Below are 17,794 nucleotides of genomic sequence, written 5' to 3' on the forward strand. Positions count from 1 at the left end.
AATTTTAATTGCCTATTGAACCAATCACGCATGTTAAAAGCAGAAGCCTCAAATTCTTTCTCTCATCAATAAACAAGGCCCTATCTTGTGCAAATGCTTGTGTGGGCCAGTACTCGGGTTGTCTTCATTAATCACCTGAACAGCTGGAATGGCTGTAAGAGTTTTCTGCATGTGTCATCCAGCTGGCAAATGGATTTTAATTCAGCATGGCATCTACATTTAATTATAACTGATGTAAAACCCTGGGATTTGCATGGAAAGGTAACATTTGGGGAAAAAAATAAGTAAGGTACCATCCCTGTGTGTGAGGCAAAAAAAAAAAACACAAAAGAGCCCAGCTCTTAAGTGAACTACTGGTTTTGAAACGAAAGATAGGGTTTTTTTTTTCCAGCCTGCTAACATCAGAAGACAGAAACCAATATCTGTGTTTGTCCAAATCAACACTTCCTCCCCACCCTCAGCTATGCTCAGAGAAAAAACTGTTATGCATAATCACAAAAATAATAGTTGTGTTTACTGACATGGTCTGTTTGGCTGGATCAACATCTTTCTTGTGACCAAAAGCCACGGACCTCTGTCATTAACACAAATTATTCCAGCAGATTCTTAAAACTATTAAGAACGGGGTTAAATGGAAAATGGAGTACAAGAGTTCACAAATCTGGAGGCACATGCTAGGATATCTGTTCTTCTATGCTTTTCTCATCTGAAAAGATACTTCGCACACAAATTACTTTAACAGATTTTCTATAGTGTCATTCACAGTTTTGTTTTTCACTTTTTCATCTTTCTGTAGAGGCCTCCTGGAGCTTTTTCTGGCTGCTCATGGCAATATATAGTAGATTTCAAGATGAACTGCTAAAAAAATCAGTTTTCCCAATGCTGCTTTAATACTTTCTTTCAAATATAATGAGTCTACATGTTGTTGTCTGAAAATATACATGAAAAAAATGTCAATTTTTCACAATTTGCTAGGCAACTGAATGGCTCTCCATGGATCCTGAGGCCCTATTCTCACTCATTCCTCAGCTCAGAAACAGATAACACAGCACAGGTGGCATGATGCATTCTTCACAGTTACTCCGCCCAGCACTGGGAGACTCCTTTCTCCTGGAAGGAGGTCCAAGCTGGATTACGTCTGTGCCACAGCTACCCAGCTTCTCCAGCACAGAAGGGCAGCAGGCTATTCACACTAGAAAAATGGAGAAGAGAGAGTAATTTTTAATGGGAAAATATTTATAACCAACTTTTCATGTCCTAGGGAATCCATAAGTTGCATTAAGAGAAGCTTGGGGACTTACAGGAGGAAGATTATTATTGGTTTTCTTTATAATATTTTAAAGTCACATTGCCCCTGAGATAAAATCAGTTTTCCCAGAAAATCAGAGAAACACGAAAATTCCTTAAAATAATGCTTGTGGTTGAGAAAAAAGATTTCTTTTTTTTTTTAAGATTACATACTTGTTTATTTTTCTTTTAGGGAGATCAGCTCAAAGCTCCTTACTTTGTATCTAAACAGTGGGGCTCTTTCTTCGTGGACAGATTGCCAGGCCTGGAAAATGCAGAGGAAACCTTAGCTCGCACATGGTCCTGTAGATGTATTACCACTTACAGCACTATTGCAATCCCTAGTCTTGAAGCAATAGCAGGTAAGGAAGACTGCTTTTTTTTTTTCCTAATGAACATGTAGTATTCATAGTAACTTTGTCATACTGTAAATATATTTTTGAGGTTACATGTATCTGAAGTACATTTGAAAATACTCTGTTTATATCATGCAGCAATTAATGCTAGTGGCTATTAATTACTTTGACATTTATGCTTTTAATAGTTGTTTGCTAACACCAGTTTTTTTGTCTGTGCCTGCAAATATTAGATGCTTAATTTATCCTATGTTAGAAATAGGATACAACATTTAACAGACTGTAGATTTGTACCTGAATTTTGTTTCTGGAGTTCCCCACAGTACTTTGCTGTGTCTACTTTCAGTGGTGAGTAACCTTAGGAAACAAACACATCCCGAGCTACTTGGGTTTTTTAGACTTCCAAATATGATACTCTCTGATCTGGCTTGTTATCCTTCCTCAATCAGCTCACCTGTCTCTATAGTTGAAATGGAGATGAATGAACTCAGGAATGTAATGAAGCTAAGAATGCCTAGGACCATGCTTCTCTCTTTGCTTTTTTTCATATGTGTGTATTGCTTTTAAAACTGCATCATTATGGACAGAGATGGAGCCTAAAATACTCTCCTTATCTGGAAAACAAGGTGATCACAAGCAATGTCTTATTCTCCAAAAATTCACCTAATTGAGAAATCAGGTCAGGCTTTCCACCTTCTTACATCAAGACTTCATCAAAGGTACAATTATGGCTGAACTTCTGATTTTCATTAATGTTTATCCCTGGAGGGACAATACAGAATTGTGGATGGTTTGTAGGAATAGTTGTAGCAGTAATACTGCAGTAACTTTGAGTCTGCAGTACTTTATCGATGCACTGTATCTAAAGGGATAAACAAATTATTAAATGAATAAGATGCTTAGCTGTGTGAAGAACACAAGTATTTAATAGGTGACTAACACCTCTGTTCAGCATCTGTTGGCTACTTCATGCATGAGACCAAGGAATAAAAAGTTGTCTTAAGAGAGCATTTCAGATTTGCGCAGCAGTTATTTCTGCACCAGAACATGATAGCTCTGTTCTTTGCAACCATATTCTACACATATATGAACATAAGGATATCTCAAAACAGAAAACTCACACAGTGCCACATTTATGCATCTTATATTTGCCATGTTGCAGTCTGTATTTCAGCCTAAAGGTACAAAGCCCAAATACAACAAAGGAAATTGCCAAGAGAGAGGTAACTTCTATAAAACTCCCTTTTAATACCTTTTCTGAAGTCATTCTGTGGCTTTCTTTGGAAGTGTTGACCTAGGAGAAACATGTTGCTCTGTGACACTCTGCCTCCCAGCCGGCTCCCCCCAAACACAGTTCATTTTGCAGGGCTAGCAAAGGCTTTAAACCACAGACATGCCACCAAGTTTACAGCTAGGGTGAGAACCAGAAAGGCATATCCGTGTGAATTAGTGAGTAGCGTAGCTGCCTCTCATCGGCAGTGGAGCCCCTGCAAAGTCTGTTCCTCCATTAGGAGGGATGCTGTCAGCCATCCCTCGCTGCATCGGGCGGTGCTGGGGCAGGGGCTGGTGTCTGTGAAACCTATACCTCAGAGCTAAAGGACAGGGGAGAAATAACTTTTTTAAGTTGCAGCTGTGTACCTGAAAGCAGACTTAAAGCTGAAGGTCTGAGAACATCTCTGGTTTCTTACAGAGAGAGGTATTTCTTTTTTATTTGTGGAGAAGAGCAGATGTTCATTATTCTGGATGCTGAGGAATTCCTGACTCCTCTCAAATACCTTGTCTGACTCCTGTCACAGCAAGCTGTGAGAGCCCCTGCTTTGCCAAGCCCTGAAGTTTTTGGCTGCACTTGTAAGTTAATAGCTTAGCTGCAGCTATTTGGGAATAACTAGCTAGAAAAGATTCAAACAGGTTATGCGAGTTTGATGCACTCCAGCTTCTCCTTTTCTATCCCTCTACTTTAATTATCAGCCAAGGACTTTCCACTGCCAAGCTGCAAAAACACAGGCCTTCCTTCAAGATCCCCAAGCCCAAACACGCAGCCAGGCTGCCAGCGTGCTGGCTGTACCAGTCCAGCTCCCGGCTACCGACTGGCACGGCCTGGCAGCACCCAGCTCAGCCTGACCCAGCCAAAGGAACTGCTGCCTCCTGTGAGCTGTGGGCTCACCAGGGCTTCGTTGTTAGCAATGTCTGACCTGGCTTTTGTACATCTACGTGAGCAATAGTAAGTGCCATGCACAAGTCAATATCCCAACAGCTTGCAATCCACAAAAATATTTGATGAAAGGCAGACAATTGCTGCTGTGCTAACTTTAAAATCATTCTTGTTGTTTGGATGCAACATATATCAGTGCATAAGGAACAGCTTGGTTTACTTCCAAGATACATTTTTCACTGAAAAAGATCATTCCAAAAATTATTCAATGTTATTCAGTACTAGTGGTGTTTTACAAAAATAACTCAGTTTCCATCAAAACTCATGTGAGAATTCTTTTGAGACAACTATCAGAAATTAATTTTGGGTAATAAAACCCTTCAAGCCTGTTTCCATTTTTTTAAAATAGAGGAAATATGTAAGCAAAATAAAAATAAGCTATAGATCTGGATTGAGAAGTTGGAGTAGAAACAACTTTGACGGTTCTCTTTTCACCAGTATTTTGTAAGTTTGGTGCAGATGCTTTCTGGTAATTTGTACATGTAACTGAAGGGAATGATCTGATACTTTCCAAAGAGCATTGTAGGAAAAGGATTTCACAGAGAATGCTGCTGTTGCAGTTTTTGGCCGTTCAAAGTATAAAATAGCAAAGCATATACACAAATTGTATGTGTAATTAGTAAAATGACAGCTTGGTGAAAAGAGAATCCAATCCATTCTTCATTAGCTTTCTGTGCTGATCAAATGTAGTCATTCCCCTACACTTCTGTCTCCATCTTTACTTGAAAATTCAGTATTTAACTCAAAAGGGGTTTGCATTCAAAGATGCATCAGAAGTTTTGAACTTTAATCTCATCTCTGGCAAATAAAGTATTAGTGGGATTTCAAATTACTGTGTCACGGTTTGTCATCTAAACTCCCCTGACAGTCCCTGAAGAGAAATTGGCATTTTCCTTGTGCATGAAAAAGGACATTTTATTTATTGTTAAAATTGCCCAAAGGACAGAAGGCATGTTCTGTAATACCTTCTGTGTACTTTCCTCGGTTTGGATTGGAAATCAGATAAAGGTCAATAAAACTCTTCATTTAAGACATTATCACCGTGACATTAAGATGACATTAAAAAGATTTAACTGAAGAGCAGCATTATGGTTATGTCTTTAATATTAAGAGAAGATGAGTTAAGTTGCAAGTTTTCTAAACATTTCATAGGTCTTTTATGAGCTAATTCTTCTTACCTACTTTCAGTAAGCAGAGAAGTTTTTCTCAAGTATTGGAAAGCTGATGAGCTCATGATTATATTGACAGTACGTGGTTAATAAAATAGTAGAAGCCAACGTCTCTACTCACATTCTACATGCCTCATTCACAAATCCATCTGTTTCTTCACTTTTCTGCTATTGAATCTCTCCTTATTTACAGCTCCCTTACAGATTTTGACTGTTTTCAAGCACAGTGATATCATAAGCCAAATTTTCCAAACCAGGATCCATTACCATGGGAATGTTACATTCAAGCTCACACATGGAAATTAAAAGGTGTAGGGGTCTGTCTGAAAAATGGTTTTTTACATAAACCACAGTTTCTCATATATCCTCCTCCAGAAAGTTTTGGTATGAGCCAAGTAGAGGAAGGTACCCTATCATACCTGGTATAATCTGTCATACCTGAATACTCTGAACTTTTCCTTCAAGAAGCATGCAACTGCTACTCTGGCCATTTGATCAAACTGCCAGATACCCATGTAAATAATTCTATGTCCTACATCACATAGGTATTCCAACAATAATTACAGAAGATATCTCTGATTTACAAAGAAGACCATATACAAATAATATCTTATTTACTAAGCAAGTTTTTGTGTGAAAGTCACTAAAATAAATAGCCAGTGCTACCATTTTAGATGGATATTTGATTAAAAATTCTTTGATCCCAAAAATTGTATGTATATTTCAAGCTAATGCTTTTCCTTTGAATCTCATTATGGTTGGTATTGTTATAAAAGACCCACTTCAAAAACTCCATGATGAGTAACTGTGGAGTTTTAGAGCTTACAGGGGAATTCTGGTACGTTTGTTTTGTTCTTCATTGCAAAAAAGAGCTTAAGAATGTGGGCTTTAAATCCTAAGAAGGAAAACCCAAAAACCCCTTTTTTTAAATTTCATGATTGTTAACATAATCTCCTGAACTTGTCTCATAACCTCTGAATGGTGAGGTTTGTCAGAGGATTAAAAGTTACTGCAAGCAAGAGATTGAGCTATGTTGCAGCTCGAGAGAGTTGCATTTCAGAGAAGAATTAGTGCAAATGTAAATGTTTTATGGAGATGGATTTTATTTCACACTTTGGAGATTTGATAACCAAGCTTGTGTCATGCATGAGGGTAAAGCAATTTTTTTAATCTTGCGTGCTATATGAAATCTTGCCATGTCTTGCCCATATGGCTGAATAAGTTTTTCTTCATGCCTTACTGTTACTTCAATTAGCTAGTACAAGAGAAAAATCTCCATTATAATTTACCAAGACTGTCTCTTTAAAGACGCCCACAGATCTGTACCCTGTCACTTTCTTCAGGAGTGTAAGTCATGAACCTGCTTGCTGTAGAAATATAATGATAAAATTGCCAGTGAACCATGGCAAAGAAGTTCATGTTTCTGCTTAGAGTTGCAAATTATCTGCACAATGGAAAGTCCAAGGCAGCTGTGGCTGGGGGACCCAAACTGGCAACACATGGGTTGCAGTTACACGGGTCTGCCCATCACGGATCAACTACAAATTGCAAACCTAACCTCACGCTCTTTCTTTGACGTATATTTTAAAGGTGAATGCCCTTGAAGAATCAACTATTACCACAGAAGCCAGGAATTTCACTAAGCATGTAGCCATATACTCACTTCTATATCCTGAACAGTATAATTTATAATTATTGCTGAAGTGAAACAAAAAATCCCCCATATTTTACTACATTAGTTGTATGGGGTTTTGTTGACATTGCATCATTTAAAGCCAAATCCAGCTCCTATTAAAATTAGTCTTTCCTGTAACTAGAGTGATAATTACATGTTCTTACATATTCAAATAATACAATAATAGCATATAAATTCCTTAAACATATAGATCTATATTATACATTACTTGTTAATTAGCAGTCATCTTTTATATTTAATGCCTTACCTTACAACCATGATTTTACTTAACAGCTTTAGTGTAAGAATCTATACAATATCATCTAAAGACTAAGTTTTATCTAAAAGCTTTGAGGATTTAAGCTGCTTTGGGGCTTAGCTGCTATAAATTGCTTGCTGCTGAAAGGCCGAAGGGGTCATTTTCATAATGAAACTTTTAAAGCAAGAAATGTATTTTTATGTTTGGTGTAAAACTAGTATATATATATATATACAATAACAACATTTCTGAGGCTTTCTGGTTCTGAGGTTTTGCTACAAGTAAAAAAACAGGTAGTAAAGGTAAGTGACTAGAGAGAAGATACGTGTTCTGAAGGTATTTACAGGATCTTGCTCTATGTGTGAATTGAAAAGCATCAGGTAATGTAAATCTGATTCATCTATTCCAGGAAACTAGTTTCAGTGTTCTACATTTAAGAGAAAGAAAAACATGCTCAACAGACAAATATAATGCAGTTATTTTTTCAGCTGCAAAATACAGCTGAAATCAACAATAAACTGCATTTCAACCATAACAATTTATTATTCAATAAATAAGAACCAGCTTATAAAAAGTCTTCAGGAGCCCATTATTTCCCAAAGAGTCTGAGACCCCAGCGTTCCCAAAGGATTTGACTACTTGGTAGTAATTTTCAACATAGAAAGAACAGCTTGCAATGTATTACAATTTGTTCAGCCTTTCCTTCCTCCTCCAGAAAGGTGTATTGACTTGTGCCCCTGAAGGCCGTGTCAAATCATGCAGAACCCAAAAGATTACTTCCTAGCCAATAACTGACAGAAATGTTCCTGCCATCATTATTCTGCTCTGTGTGATGTCAAAGTACAGCCACCTCTAAAAGATTAAAGGGAGAACTCATGAGCAACTCATTAAGAAAGGGTGAACCACTCAGTAATTTCTGCTTTAAAGTTATCCTTCAACCCAGGCAGCATAATTTCATTTGCAGGCTGTAATTAAAGCTATAATTGGCTTTTGACTAGATCGCAGATTTATGGGGTGGGATTAGATTGCTTCTTTAAAAACACTGGTGGTAATACAAAATGTTGATAATATTTGAGTGTGATAGACAGTAAAAATAGGTAAGACACTAAGTACTGGAAATATTTCTTTGACCAGGTTGGAATTTTGCATAACCTGCAGCCTCACACGTACAAGCAAAAGTTGCTGGAAGCATTTATGTGCTCTGGATTGGTGCCTGACATATTCCCTCTAGATTGAGATGGTAACACACACACAAAAAACAATGTAGGCTTTGTCTTCACTGCTTAAAAAGCTTAATGTGTGTCTGCATGTGGCTTTTTACCTTAAGGTAAGCAATATTAGTCACCCATCCAGAAGAAAAAGTAGGGAAAGGGAGAGAAAACATTTGTTTTACAAGAGAGGGGAACATGACAACGGGAACATGACGTTAACCAAGAGTTTGATGAGTAAGACTGATCTTGGTAAGTTTACTTCAAAATGAAAGTAAAGGGGCATATCATCACTGCACTTATCTTAATATAGCTCCTTCACAGTCTCAAAATGCAACTTATTTCTTTTTCTTAATGAATCAGAAATGCCTGTCATCTCAGACAATTGCTTTTTTTCAGGCTAATTCCTTCAATTTACCACAGAAGCCCTTCCCACCGCCCTTAGAGCCATGATGGGTCATTCAGACAGAAATTAATCCAGAGATCCCTGAAAGACTAACACCTGCTAGTAGGATCTTGGCATTCTCTTAGGATTTTTTTTAGATTAAGTCTTCATCTAAATATTTAAAAATATTATAGTCCAATATTTTCTTTTGATCAGTTCCAGATCAAGCAAATAACGACACAGAGCTATTTTCTCAAAGGATCTCCAAAAATCACCATTTAAACTAAAACAAAAATGAGAGAAATTTCCCTCACATACTAATAATGAGTTTTCTCATATAAACACAGAACATCAAAGGAATTTCTAAGGCTTTCTTCACTGCAGACTCTGTCAGGCTCAGATGCGAGTTTAGTGCACACACTGTGCACAGCCATTTTGTTCAAGCCAGGGTCAGCTGTCCCTTGGCCAAAGGGTAGACCCAAAGTATAAGAATTGTTACTCCCAAGGTAATTGCAGTGAAACTGCATGCCACAGGCAATTGCAACAGCCATGATGGGATGGTCTTTCCATCCCCCAGGCACTCATCCCTATGTAAAACTCTTACAGCAAGGTTGCTGCTCCACATCTCTCCACAGTTTGCCACTTGGTTTTTATCCAGTATCACCCTCTTCCATGTTAGATACAGCAGAAGAGTAGCCAGTGATAAACCCCAGTGTCAGTGAAGCTCTTCCTTAGGCCAAGCTCATGCTACAGATATCTACTGGCAGAGCCGCAGGCATGGTCTCCAACCAATACACCTGTGTTAGCAAAAGCTCTTAAGTAGGTGCAATTAAAGCCGCAAACCTGCACTTTCACTGAGGCTAGTTTTAGTCTTTATTCCTGGGTGTCCAGGAATAAACTGCATTCGCTCATATAGCATGTTGCAAGTGCCAGCTACATCCAAACTCAGAAATTTTAGTAACTTCCTTCTATGGAGTGTAGCTGTAGTGAAGAGCCTCCCCTTTCCCATAGGACTCCACACAGATGCCCTCCCTCCTCCTCCTCTCTAACTTTTGAGTCACGGAATATGCAGACAGCAGCAGTGACTCTCATGTAACTGAGAGAAGGAACATTTTCCTTGTGCTGACCTCAGTTATTTCAGCAGCTTTGTTTGAGTACAGAAAACATCTGACCTCCTCTTTAGGAAAATCAGCCTTAGAATATATTTGCTAAAAATAACTGCTATCAAATAAATCTGATTCTGACCTTGGGGTTTTTTTCTTTTTGCATTAGTATGTTCCCTCACACTCTGAGGTCTTGCTGCAAGAGCTGCTTCAACTGTTATAAAATAGAAATGGGTCAGGAGATAAAAACATTTAGTATTTAAAAAAACCCCAACACTTCTTATAGTTTACCTGTAGAGTCAGGTAGTAGATCACTCAACAGCGCAGCCAAACTGGCGAGCTCTCCAGCAGCAGTTGTGCTTACTTCACTATTAAGAAACTATTATTAGAAATCTTTACCCTTAAGAAATTATTATTTTCCTCTTTCTTCAACAGCAACTTTGAAATATAAGTAATGTTTCTAAGCCAGTGTAAATGACTGGAATTCCTGTAACAGCAAAAGAATTAATACTGCCTGACAGTTTGCCCCTATAGTTATACCCCCTGGATGCTAAGCTGTACAATAGAGCTCTGTCTGTTTTCTGAGATTTGCCACAATTAAGCAGTTTAAGGATTTTTCAAGTTAAATTTTGGATATCACTAATGAGGGTCTTCCTCCCTGCACCTTTTCCTTGGTGGTAATCAAGAGGACATATTTGCGTTCACTTAAGAACACAACCCTTCTGTTTACCCAGAGGTTTCTGCAACATCTGGCTCCAGCCCTGCTGACTGGCAGGGAGCAGACCTCAGGGAGGGGATGGGAGTTGTGCTTTCTGTAGGGTTTCTCACTCGTCACAAGGATGCTGCTGTGGTGTCATGATTAAAAAATGTTGGCTTTGCTTTTGTTGGTCAATACTACAAAACGATTCCTGACATTTGTGCTGTGTATTTTCAGAGAAATCTGTTTCAGTCTTGGACTGGGCTTTTAATTGAAAGCCTTCCATCTAGAGAACTTAGTTAAGATTATATTTGCTTGATGTATTGGTTTGTTCAAGGAAATCTCAAAAAGCAATTAGACGTATTAAGTTTATCAAGCAGGCCTGTGTCTGGATTAGATTATAATTGTCTTCCATTCAGTTACTCAAATACTTTCCTGATCACTCATCAAGAATATTACGTTTTCCCTTCTTCTTGTGGTTTCCTTTTCCTTCCTTATGGCTGGGACTCTAATTTTTCTTCTGATAAAAGCTTGTGGCTTTCATTTAGTTGGCTTACACTAACTAAACAGCACACAGACATTGAGATGTTGTCAGCTTAATAACTATGAAATAAATCCATCTTTAAGACCTAAATACATGCATGGATATGGGTATACATAAGCATCAGAACACCATGTTGTAATTAATGCCACTTGATACCTGGATCTGGGTAACTGGAACGCAGCAGCTGGAACACAGTAACTGGCAGTGGTTACTGTTCAAACATCATTATTGCCATTTTATTCACACCAGGGCTGCTGGAGTCCTCCAGGCGAGGTAGGGCAGGGCAGGAGTCCTGCTTCTGAGCTCAGGCTAAGGTGTATTACCCATGAGGCTGCCCAAGCCAGTGGGAAACACTAGTAACTCTGGTCACTGCAAAGGGAACTGGTTTTCATCACTCACTTGCACTCAGGCTCTGGTATGGGAGCAAAGAAAGGAGTGGGACAGAAATTCAGGTGATGCATCTAATAAATTACATTTCTGTAGCTCTAGAAAGGGACATAGACCTCTGTGTCTGACTTCTAGGAGTCTTTGGCTTTAAAAGTGAATATCCTATTTGTCTTGGTAACAAAAGGAGTCTGGGTGGAATAACCTAAGTATGATAGAAAAATTCTGGGATTGTGATCCTCAACCGATTGAGTAGAGCCAGATAGTTCATTCTTCCAGCCTCAATATGTTTAGTTTTTTCAGGGTTTTGTGGGTTTTTTTAGGAGAGTGGCAATACTGGATGAGTTTTGTACTTAATTCATCATCAGCATAGGTTAGGACTGATTAGAGCCTCGCTGTCAAATTATATCTCAGAGAGGACTGGGTATCTGCCCCCTGCCTAATTTATGACTCTCCATCAGGATTAGATGAGAAAGAGTGTCAAGATGCAAAGGTCTTCCACAACAGCAGCAGTTGTGAGCACGCGCAGTAGAAGAACCTGGAGAAATTTACTGACAAAAACGCTAGGAAAGCAATCAACTCCGAAATAAGCAACTGGTTTTTTTTCCTGAGACTGGATTTATTATCAAATACTGTGTCTTATTTTGTGCATGCGTCAAGCTGTGGCCTGTGCAAGCATTTCACTTTAGCAAATGTCATTAGTGATAATGTGGAACAAGACCAGAAATGAATGAACTGCTGCTGTGTCCAGGAGGCAGACTCCAGACCTGTATCACTGTTCTTTGTTGATGAGCCAGTCAGTATTGCTGGACCTAGTAACACCATTGCTAATTACATCAAAAGAAGTTGGATTGAGCTTTGGTGTACAATTCACGTGATAGTATTGCAATCCAGGGCAACTGCAATTTATTTTAAGTTGCAAAGTTTTCAATGACCTTGTTTTAAATGAACTTACAGCCGTCTTCATCTATGACATTTTATGGATTTTCATTTTTTCATAAATTTTGCATTATCCCAGTAAAAAAAATCGTCATTCTCTTTCCCTGTATACTAGCCCTTCGTCCTCATTGTGTGTTTATTTATAGCCACTAAGATTCCAAGTATGACTTTCTGAATCAGTCCAGAACTTTCTCATAAACCACACAAATATAGCAATAAAATGTTGCATATTTTAGGCAAAGCAGATGCTGCAAATGCAATCATTGATTTAAAAAAAAAAAACAAAAAACAAAACTGAAAATACAGGAAGATTTTTCCTCTGTGTTATGTAAAAGCTGTTTCATGACTGAAGAATAGTAGCTGCTTCATGCAACTTTCAGTGATGCCTTGGCCAACATTTTTAAATACAAATACCTTCTAGTCATCTTCCAAAGTCAGATTGCTCAGACAAAAGCAATATTTAAATTGATAGATTGGGGTTTGTAAAAAAGTGATTGCTCTCTTTTAGAGTCTTATGCATTGTATATAGGGTTTGGTGTTTAAGCTGACTGTGTAAAGCTAGTTTACTGGGAAATAGCAACAAAATTACCATTTTGATCCAACTGGTTCTTTTGTTCAGCATAAGCAACTCTGCATCAAGTCTGCCCCGTTTGTGTTGTTCTTTGGTTAAACTACTCTTGGGAGACTCCAGACTGCTAGACTAAAAAGCTAGTGAAAGCTTTTATATAAAAGTAACTGTATGGCATTTTATTTTTATAGCTCATAAAGATATTCAGAAATACTTGCTTTCTTTTTTCTTATTATTTGTTATTTTGGAAACCTTTGTTTTAAACAGGCTTTCATAAATAGACTCAGCAGCCAGTAAATCCACTGGGCCCTCTGCAGACTAGAAAAACATCTGCCTGTTCTGCTGTGCTCAGAATGGGCTCCAGAGATTCCCCTGACTCAGACAAAATGAGAAAATGTACTTCTTTGACAAGCTGAAGTAACCCACTTCATAAAGCGTAATTCAGTTTCAGTCAAGTCTCCTCCCATTCCTGCTTTAGTCCAGCCTCTATCTGATTTTTCAGCTGGCTCTAAATACTAATTTGCTTGCTTTAGTTATGTTTAATATGGTTTTAAAACTGGGGACCTGGATGCCGTCCTGGTGCCTGCGTCTGAATCTCTTGTGAGACAGACCTGAACTTCCCGTTGTTTGTGCCGAAACTGCTAAGATTGTGTTTTTCTATTTCACAAAAGCTGCTAGCGCAAAAAGCATATATTGACAGGATATCATCACCCGAAACTGACTCCAAATTTAAAAAAAAAAAAAAAGTTATCGCTAATAACTTACTGTTCAGATGAGCTGAGTGATAGTTTTTTATGTTTTGCTTTGTTTCTAAACAGACAACTTGGGAAGGAGCTAACCCTTTTTTTGTTGGGTTTTCTTTTTCATTTATTGGAAGGATAATTGTTTCTTGAATAAAGTTCTATTTGTATGGGTTTTTTAATTTGGTTTCTTGAACTTTAAGTAAGAGGTGAGCATGGGAAGTATCAGTTTTCTGGCTGTGAGGGTGGGTAGGTCACTGCTGGCAGTAAAGACTTTTTTAAAAAGCTACAGAAAAGAAAGCTTTGACTGTTCAGAACTATTTTAATGCATTCAGTGTTTGTTACAGACTGGAAGTGATGAGTATGCCAAGTTACAAGTGCAGATTTCTAAGAATGATTGGTACAAAATGATGTTGTTAACACTGGACTGCAAGGAAATCTAAGAGCTGGTACCTTTGACGAATCTTGCTATAGTAGCCACCAAAAAAAAATAAACAGAGCCCTTTGTTTTAACGTAGCCCTTTTATGAGTAGATTGCTGAGATAAAAGAGGAAGGTGACAAATTGAAGAATGAATTTGAAATTGTTCTAGTGGAAAAATTCCATCTAGACTCAGTGTAGATTTTTGTTTAATTTTTAAGCATTAGTTTAATATTTTTCTATGACTAGCATTGTTTTAGCAATCAAGGAACTGAATATCCTTCACTGCATTTGAGTAAATTCTGGAAGTCAATCCCTTGGTCAGCTGAAGATGTCAAATAAATATGTAATCTCGCAATCTGATTGAGTTCTAATACTAGTAAGCAAACAGCTCAAGGGCTTAAGAAACACTACTATTCAACACAGGTTTATTTTTTATGTGATATGGGCTGTGTTGCTAATCAGATGTGGTATGTTTCTCTCTTTCAGATTTGCCACTGGATTATAGATTTGCACGATTTTCCTCAAATAGCTCAACAACTGCTGGGTACTACCCACTGCCTCCAAGAGCACTGCTGTCAAATGAGGAGTCAGTGACTATGAAATAGGTTGTCAGCTTTTTCCTTAAAAAATCCTGTGGCACTTACTTAAACTGCTATCAAATGCTGATTGGTGAGAGTGCTGTGCGATGCTTCATAAAATAGAATGATGGGTTAACGCAGACTCCTGTGTAGACTTGTGTTTCACTTGTTGCTCTAGTCCAGCCGGAACAGGTGAGCAATGCTTCCTCCTTTAAATCTTCTGACCACCACTACCTTTCACAAAGTGCTATTGGCTTTTTCCATGCACTGTCCAGAGCCTTCAAGAGAAATGTAATAGTAATAACTCATCCCAAGTTACATTCTACATTTTTAAGGATATTTTCAGTACTATCCCTATGTAAGGTAATGCTGTTGCTACTCTTGTACGCCCCAGGAAAGATGAACCAGACTCTCAGCCATATTTCAGAGGTACCTTGGACAGACCAGGTTATGACCATAGATCAGTGTTTTGCAGGCTCTGAGGAATTTATTCTCTCACTGTAACAGTTCTTGAAGATACAGAAAGACTGAGGCCAAAAGAGAAAGATGCATCATACCCAAAAAGAGACTTGAATGGGATTTAGGCAACTAAATGCAGACTGGTAGTCCTGAAAGCCTTTGTCAAATGCTTTGTATTCCTGCAAGTGCCTAACCACTTCCATTCAACAGTAAGGTGTGCCTCTTCCCCCTTTAGTCTTCAATACCTCAAGAGTCAGAGCTCTTCTGTGGAAGGAGGGGAACCTGTATATAGTTCCCTTCTTAGCTTGAGTGGATTCAAACCCACATTCTTCACCTCCCTGGGAAATCATTCAAAGAGTAGGAAAGATATAGCACCGAGCTATATAGAGCCATCTATGCTAAGTACAGCCTGAGCCCAGAAGAGAAGCAAGACTGAAGATATAAACTGAATATGTGCTTTTTCATCATCTAATTTAAGCAAACAGGCCTCCTGTTCTCTGCAGATTCAGTTGCAAAGACCCGTTCTCCACCGCTTTGGACAGGGAGCATTCAGTAACTAACAGAGGGTAGCAGATGCAAAAACATGTCAAAGATACTTGTTTAGTCAGCAGTTTTGTCACACTGGGATGGCAGAATTTTGGATAAATTCTCCTCAAGTTTAAAGAACAACAAATGGAAACTTTATTTTCTTATTTTCAAGAAAAATCATTTACTTTCTTAGGCCTAGACAATTATCAGAATGGGTTTAACTTGTGTTAACACTTGTGTCAGTCACACAGCTCACTCCATATTTTTGCAGCTTCACCAGCTAAAACATTTTGTGTCAGAATCAGATAGAAACACCATTTCACCTTATTTCAGAGATAATTAGCTTTTGTTTCCATATGTTTTTCCTGCCTTTACATAGGTTATTTTTACATTCTTGTGGTCTAGTATGCTTACAAATAATATGCAACATTTCCAATTTAACACTAAGCATTGTTTTTTTTAAAGGGAAACATAAAACACATGAGGAAAAAATTAAGAAAAGCTTTCCTTAAAACAAGGTGGGTGAGGAAAGAAAATGGAAGTGATTTTCTCCTCCTTATAACCTATAGGCTGAAAAATATTTGACTTAACAATAAATAATACTTGAGTTTATTTTGAAATTTTTAAATTATCAACGATGTCTTGGGCAACAAATCTGGCTCATGATAGGGTATGGTTATGTATGATTAAAATCTCAGATCCCTGGTTACAGCATCATTTGAAATTCTAACCTGAATCAAGTAATGATCTGCAAATAATTTCTAACCAGGTTATGGCCCAAACCAATACCATGTACCCTCACACTTCTGTTGTTCTGAATGTGGAACTGATTGTTGTAGGTTGGGGATTTTTTTCTTGGGTTTTTTTAAAGAAAACTAATTTAAAATTAATTGTTAATGAAAATTAGACTTAAAATCATCTAAGTCAGTCCTTGGTTCCTGGCATCTCAGTGGAGAAGCAGTATTTTTTTAATGGAAAAGTGACAGATTCTAAGGACAGCCTGAACACAAAGCTCACCAGAAGAAAACATATACGGGCTTCCTCAACTGGGAGGTAACTGTACCCCTTTTTGATGAAGGCTGTCACCAGCCATTTGCACTTTCTGCTGGAAGGACCACACAGTAGCAGAGAAAGAAATGGACAACAGAAGGCTACTGTAAGCATGACTCCATGTGCCACCAGTCTGTGGCTGCAGGAAGACTTAGGAAAAATAGAAGCATTTGCCCAAAAACCAGAGTTCCTGTGAAATCACACTTAACATCTCTTACTCAAAACTCTTCTTATTCAAGAATCTCTGCAAATTATACAGGTCTTACAAAGCAAAGGTTGGCAATGGAGGAACTTTAGGAGGGCAATCAGTGCTGTGGCAGTGGGAGAGCTCTTGGAAGTGGAGGTGGCATTGGAGACCAGGGAGAACATGGCACATGGAAGAGAACTGGTAGACAGCTGGCCATGTTTAACATAACACAGTAAAGACACCATCTTTGCTTCTTCCTTCTTTCTCTTTTTGTTTTTTTAACCCCTGGAAATCTCTGAAAAATTTTGATTCTGACGTTGAGAGGCCACTGACAGAAAGACCGCTGAAGTGCCTGCAAAACTATCTTGAGTATCGTCAGGGAGACATAAAGTTGTAAAGATGCATTAAAATCACTGTGTCTGGTTATATAGAGCCACAGTTCTCCTTAAAACCAGAGATGAATACCAAGTCTCTTTTGGTGTCTGTTTTGTTTCAAAGCACATGTGTCTGAATTTTAAAATAAAGAGAATTTATTTCGGAAAAAAATATATTTCTCTGAATTTACTTTATAGCTGAGTAGCAAAAAGAAAAGAGGGAGACAAGGTCATCACGAAGCAGTGCAAAGAGAGGTTCATGCTGCAGCCTTGAATAAAGCAAAACTTGACACACTCAGAAGATATATAAATCAACCAAAAACTAGTATAAATTCATACCTTTAATAAATTAATACCTTTAATAGCTATAAGGAAGTCAGTTTTGATGGAAAGCAGAGCTTGCTGCAAGTGTTTCCTGAATAGGGCCTGTTCCTGGAAACTAAAGGCTTCTTAATTCCTAGTGAGTAAATGTTAAATAAACAAATGCAGATAGCTTATCTGTGGTAGATATGGGGCACTACCGGACACAGGCCTTTCTGAGGCTCGTGCTTTTCCAGCTCATCTGAGTCCCAGGTGTGTGACAGCGAAGCAGTGCTGGAGCAATTCGTAAAGGAATTCCCAGGAAGATTTGTCAGATGATAGATACCAGGAACCAAGCACTCCCCAAACT

The 17,794-nt window shown here is 38.2% G+C and overlaps 1 protein-coding gene across 2 annotated transcripts in view; it reads left to right on the forward strand.

Annotated features, from left to right (window-relative positions):
• Positions 1-17,283, forward strand: part of NT5DC1 (5'-nucleotidase domain containing 1) — a 155,577-nt gene extending 138,294 nt beyond the window's left edge. For both annotated transcript variants that reach the window (XM_074896185.1, XM_074896183.1), the window contains 2 exons: positions 1,481-1,649; positions 14,435-17,283. In XM_074896185.1, coding sequence (XP_074752286.1) covers positions 1,481-1,649; positions 14,435-14,553 — 288 coding nt within the window. In that variant the 3' untranslated portion in view covers positions 14,554-17,283. The remainder of the gene's footprint in view (positions 1-1,480; positions 1,650-14,434) is intronic.
• The last annotated feature ends 511 nt before the right edge of the window (positions 17,284-17,794 follow it).

This window comes from Athene noctua, chromosome 1, assembly GCF_965140245.1.
Source record: "Athene noctua chromosome 1, bAthNoc1.hap1.1, whole genome shotgun sequence".
Lineage (NCBI taxonomy): Eukaryota > Metazoa > Chordata > Aves > Strigiformes > Strigidae > Athene > Athene noctua.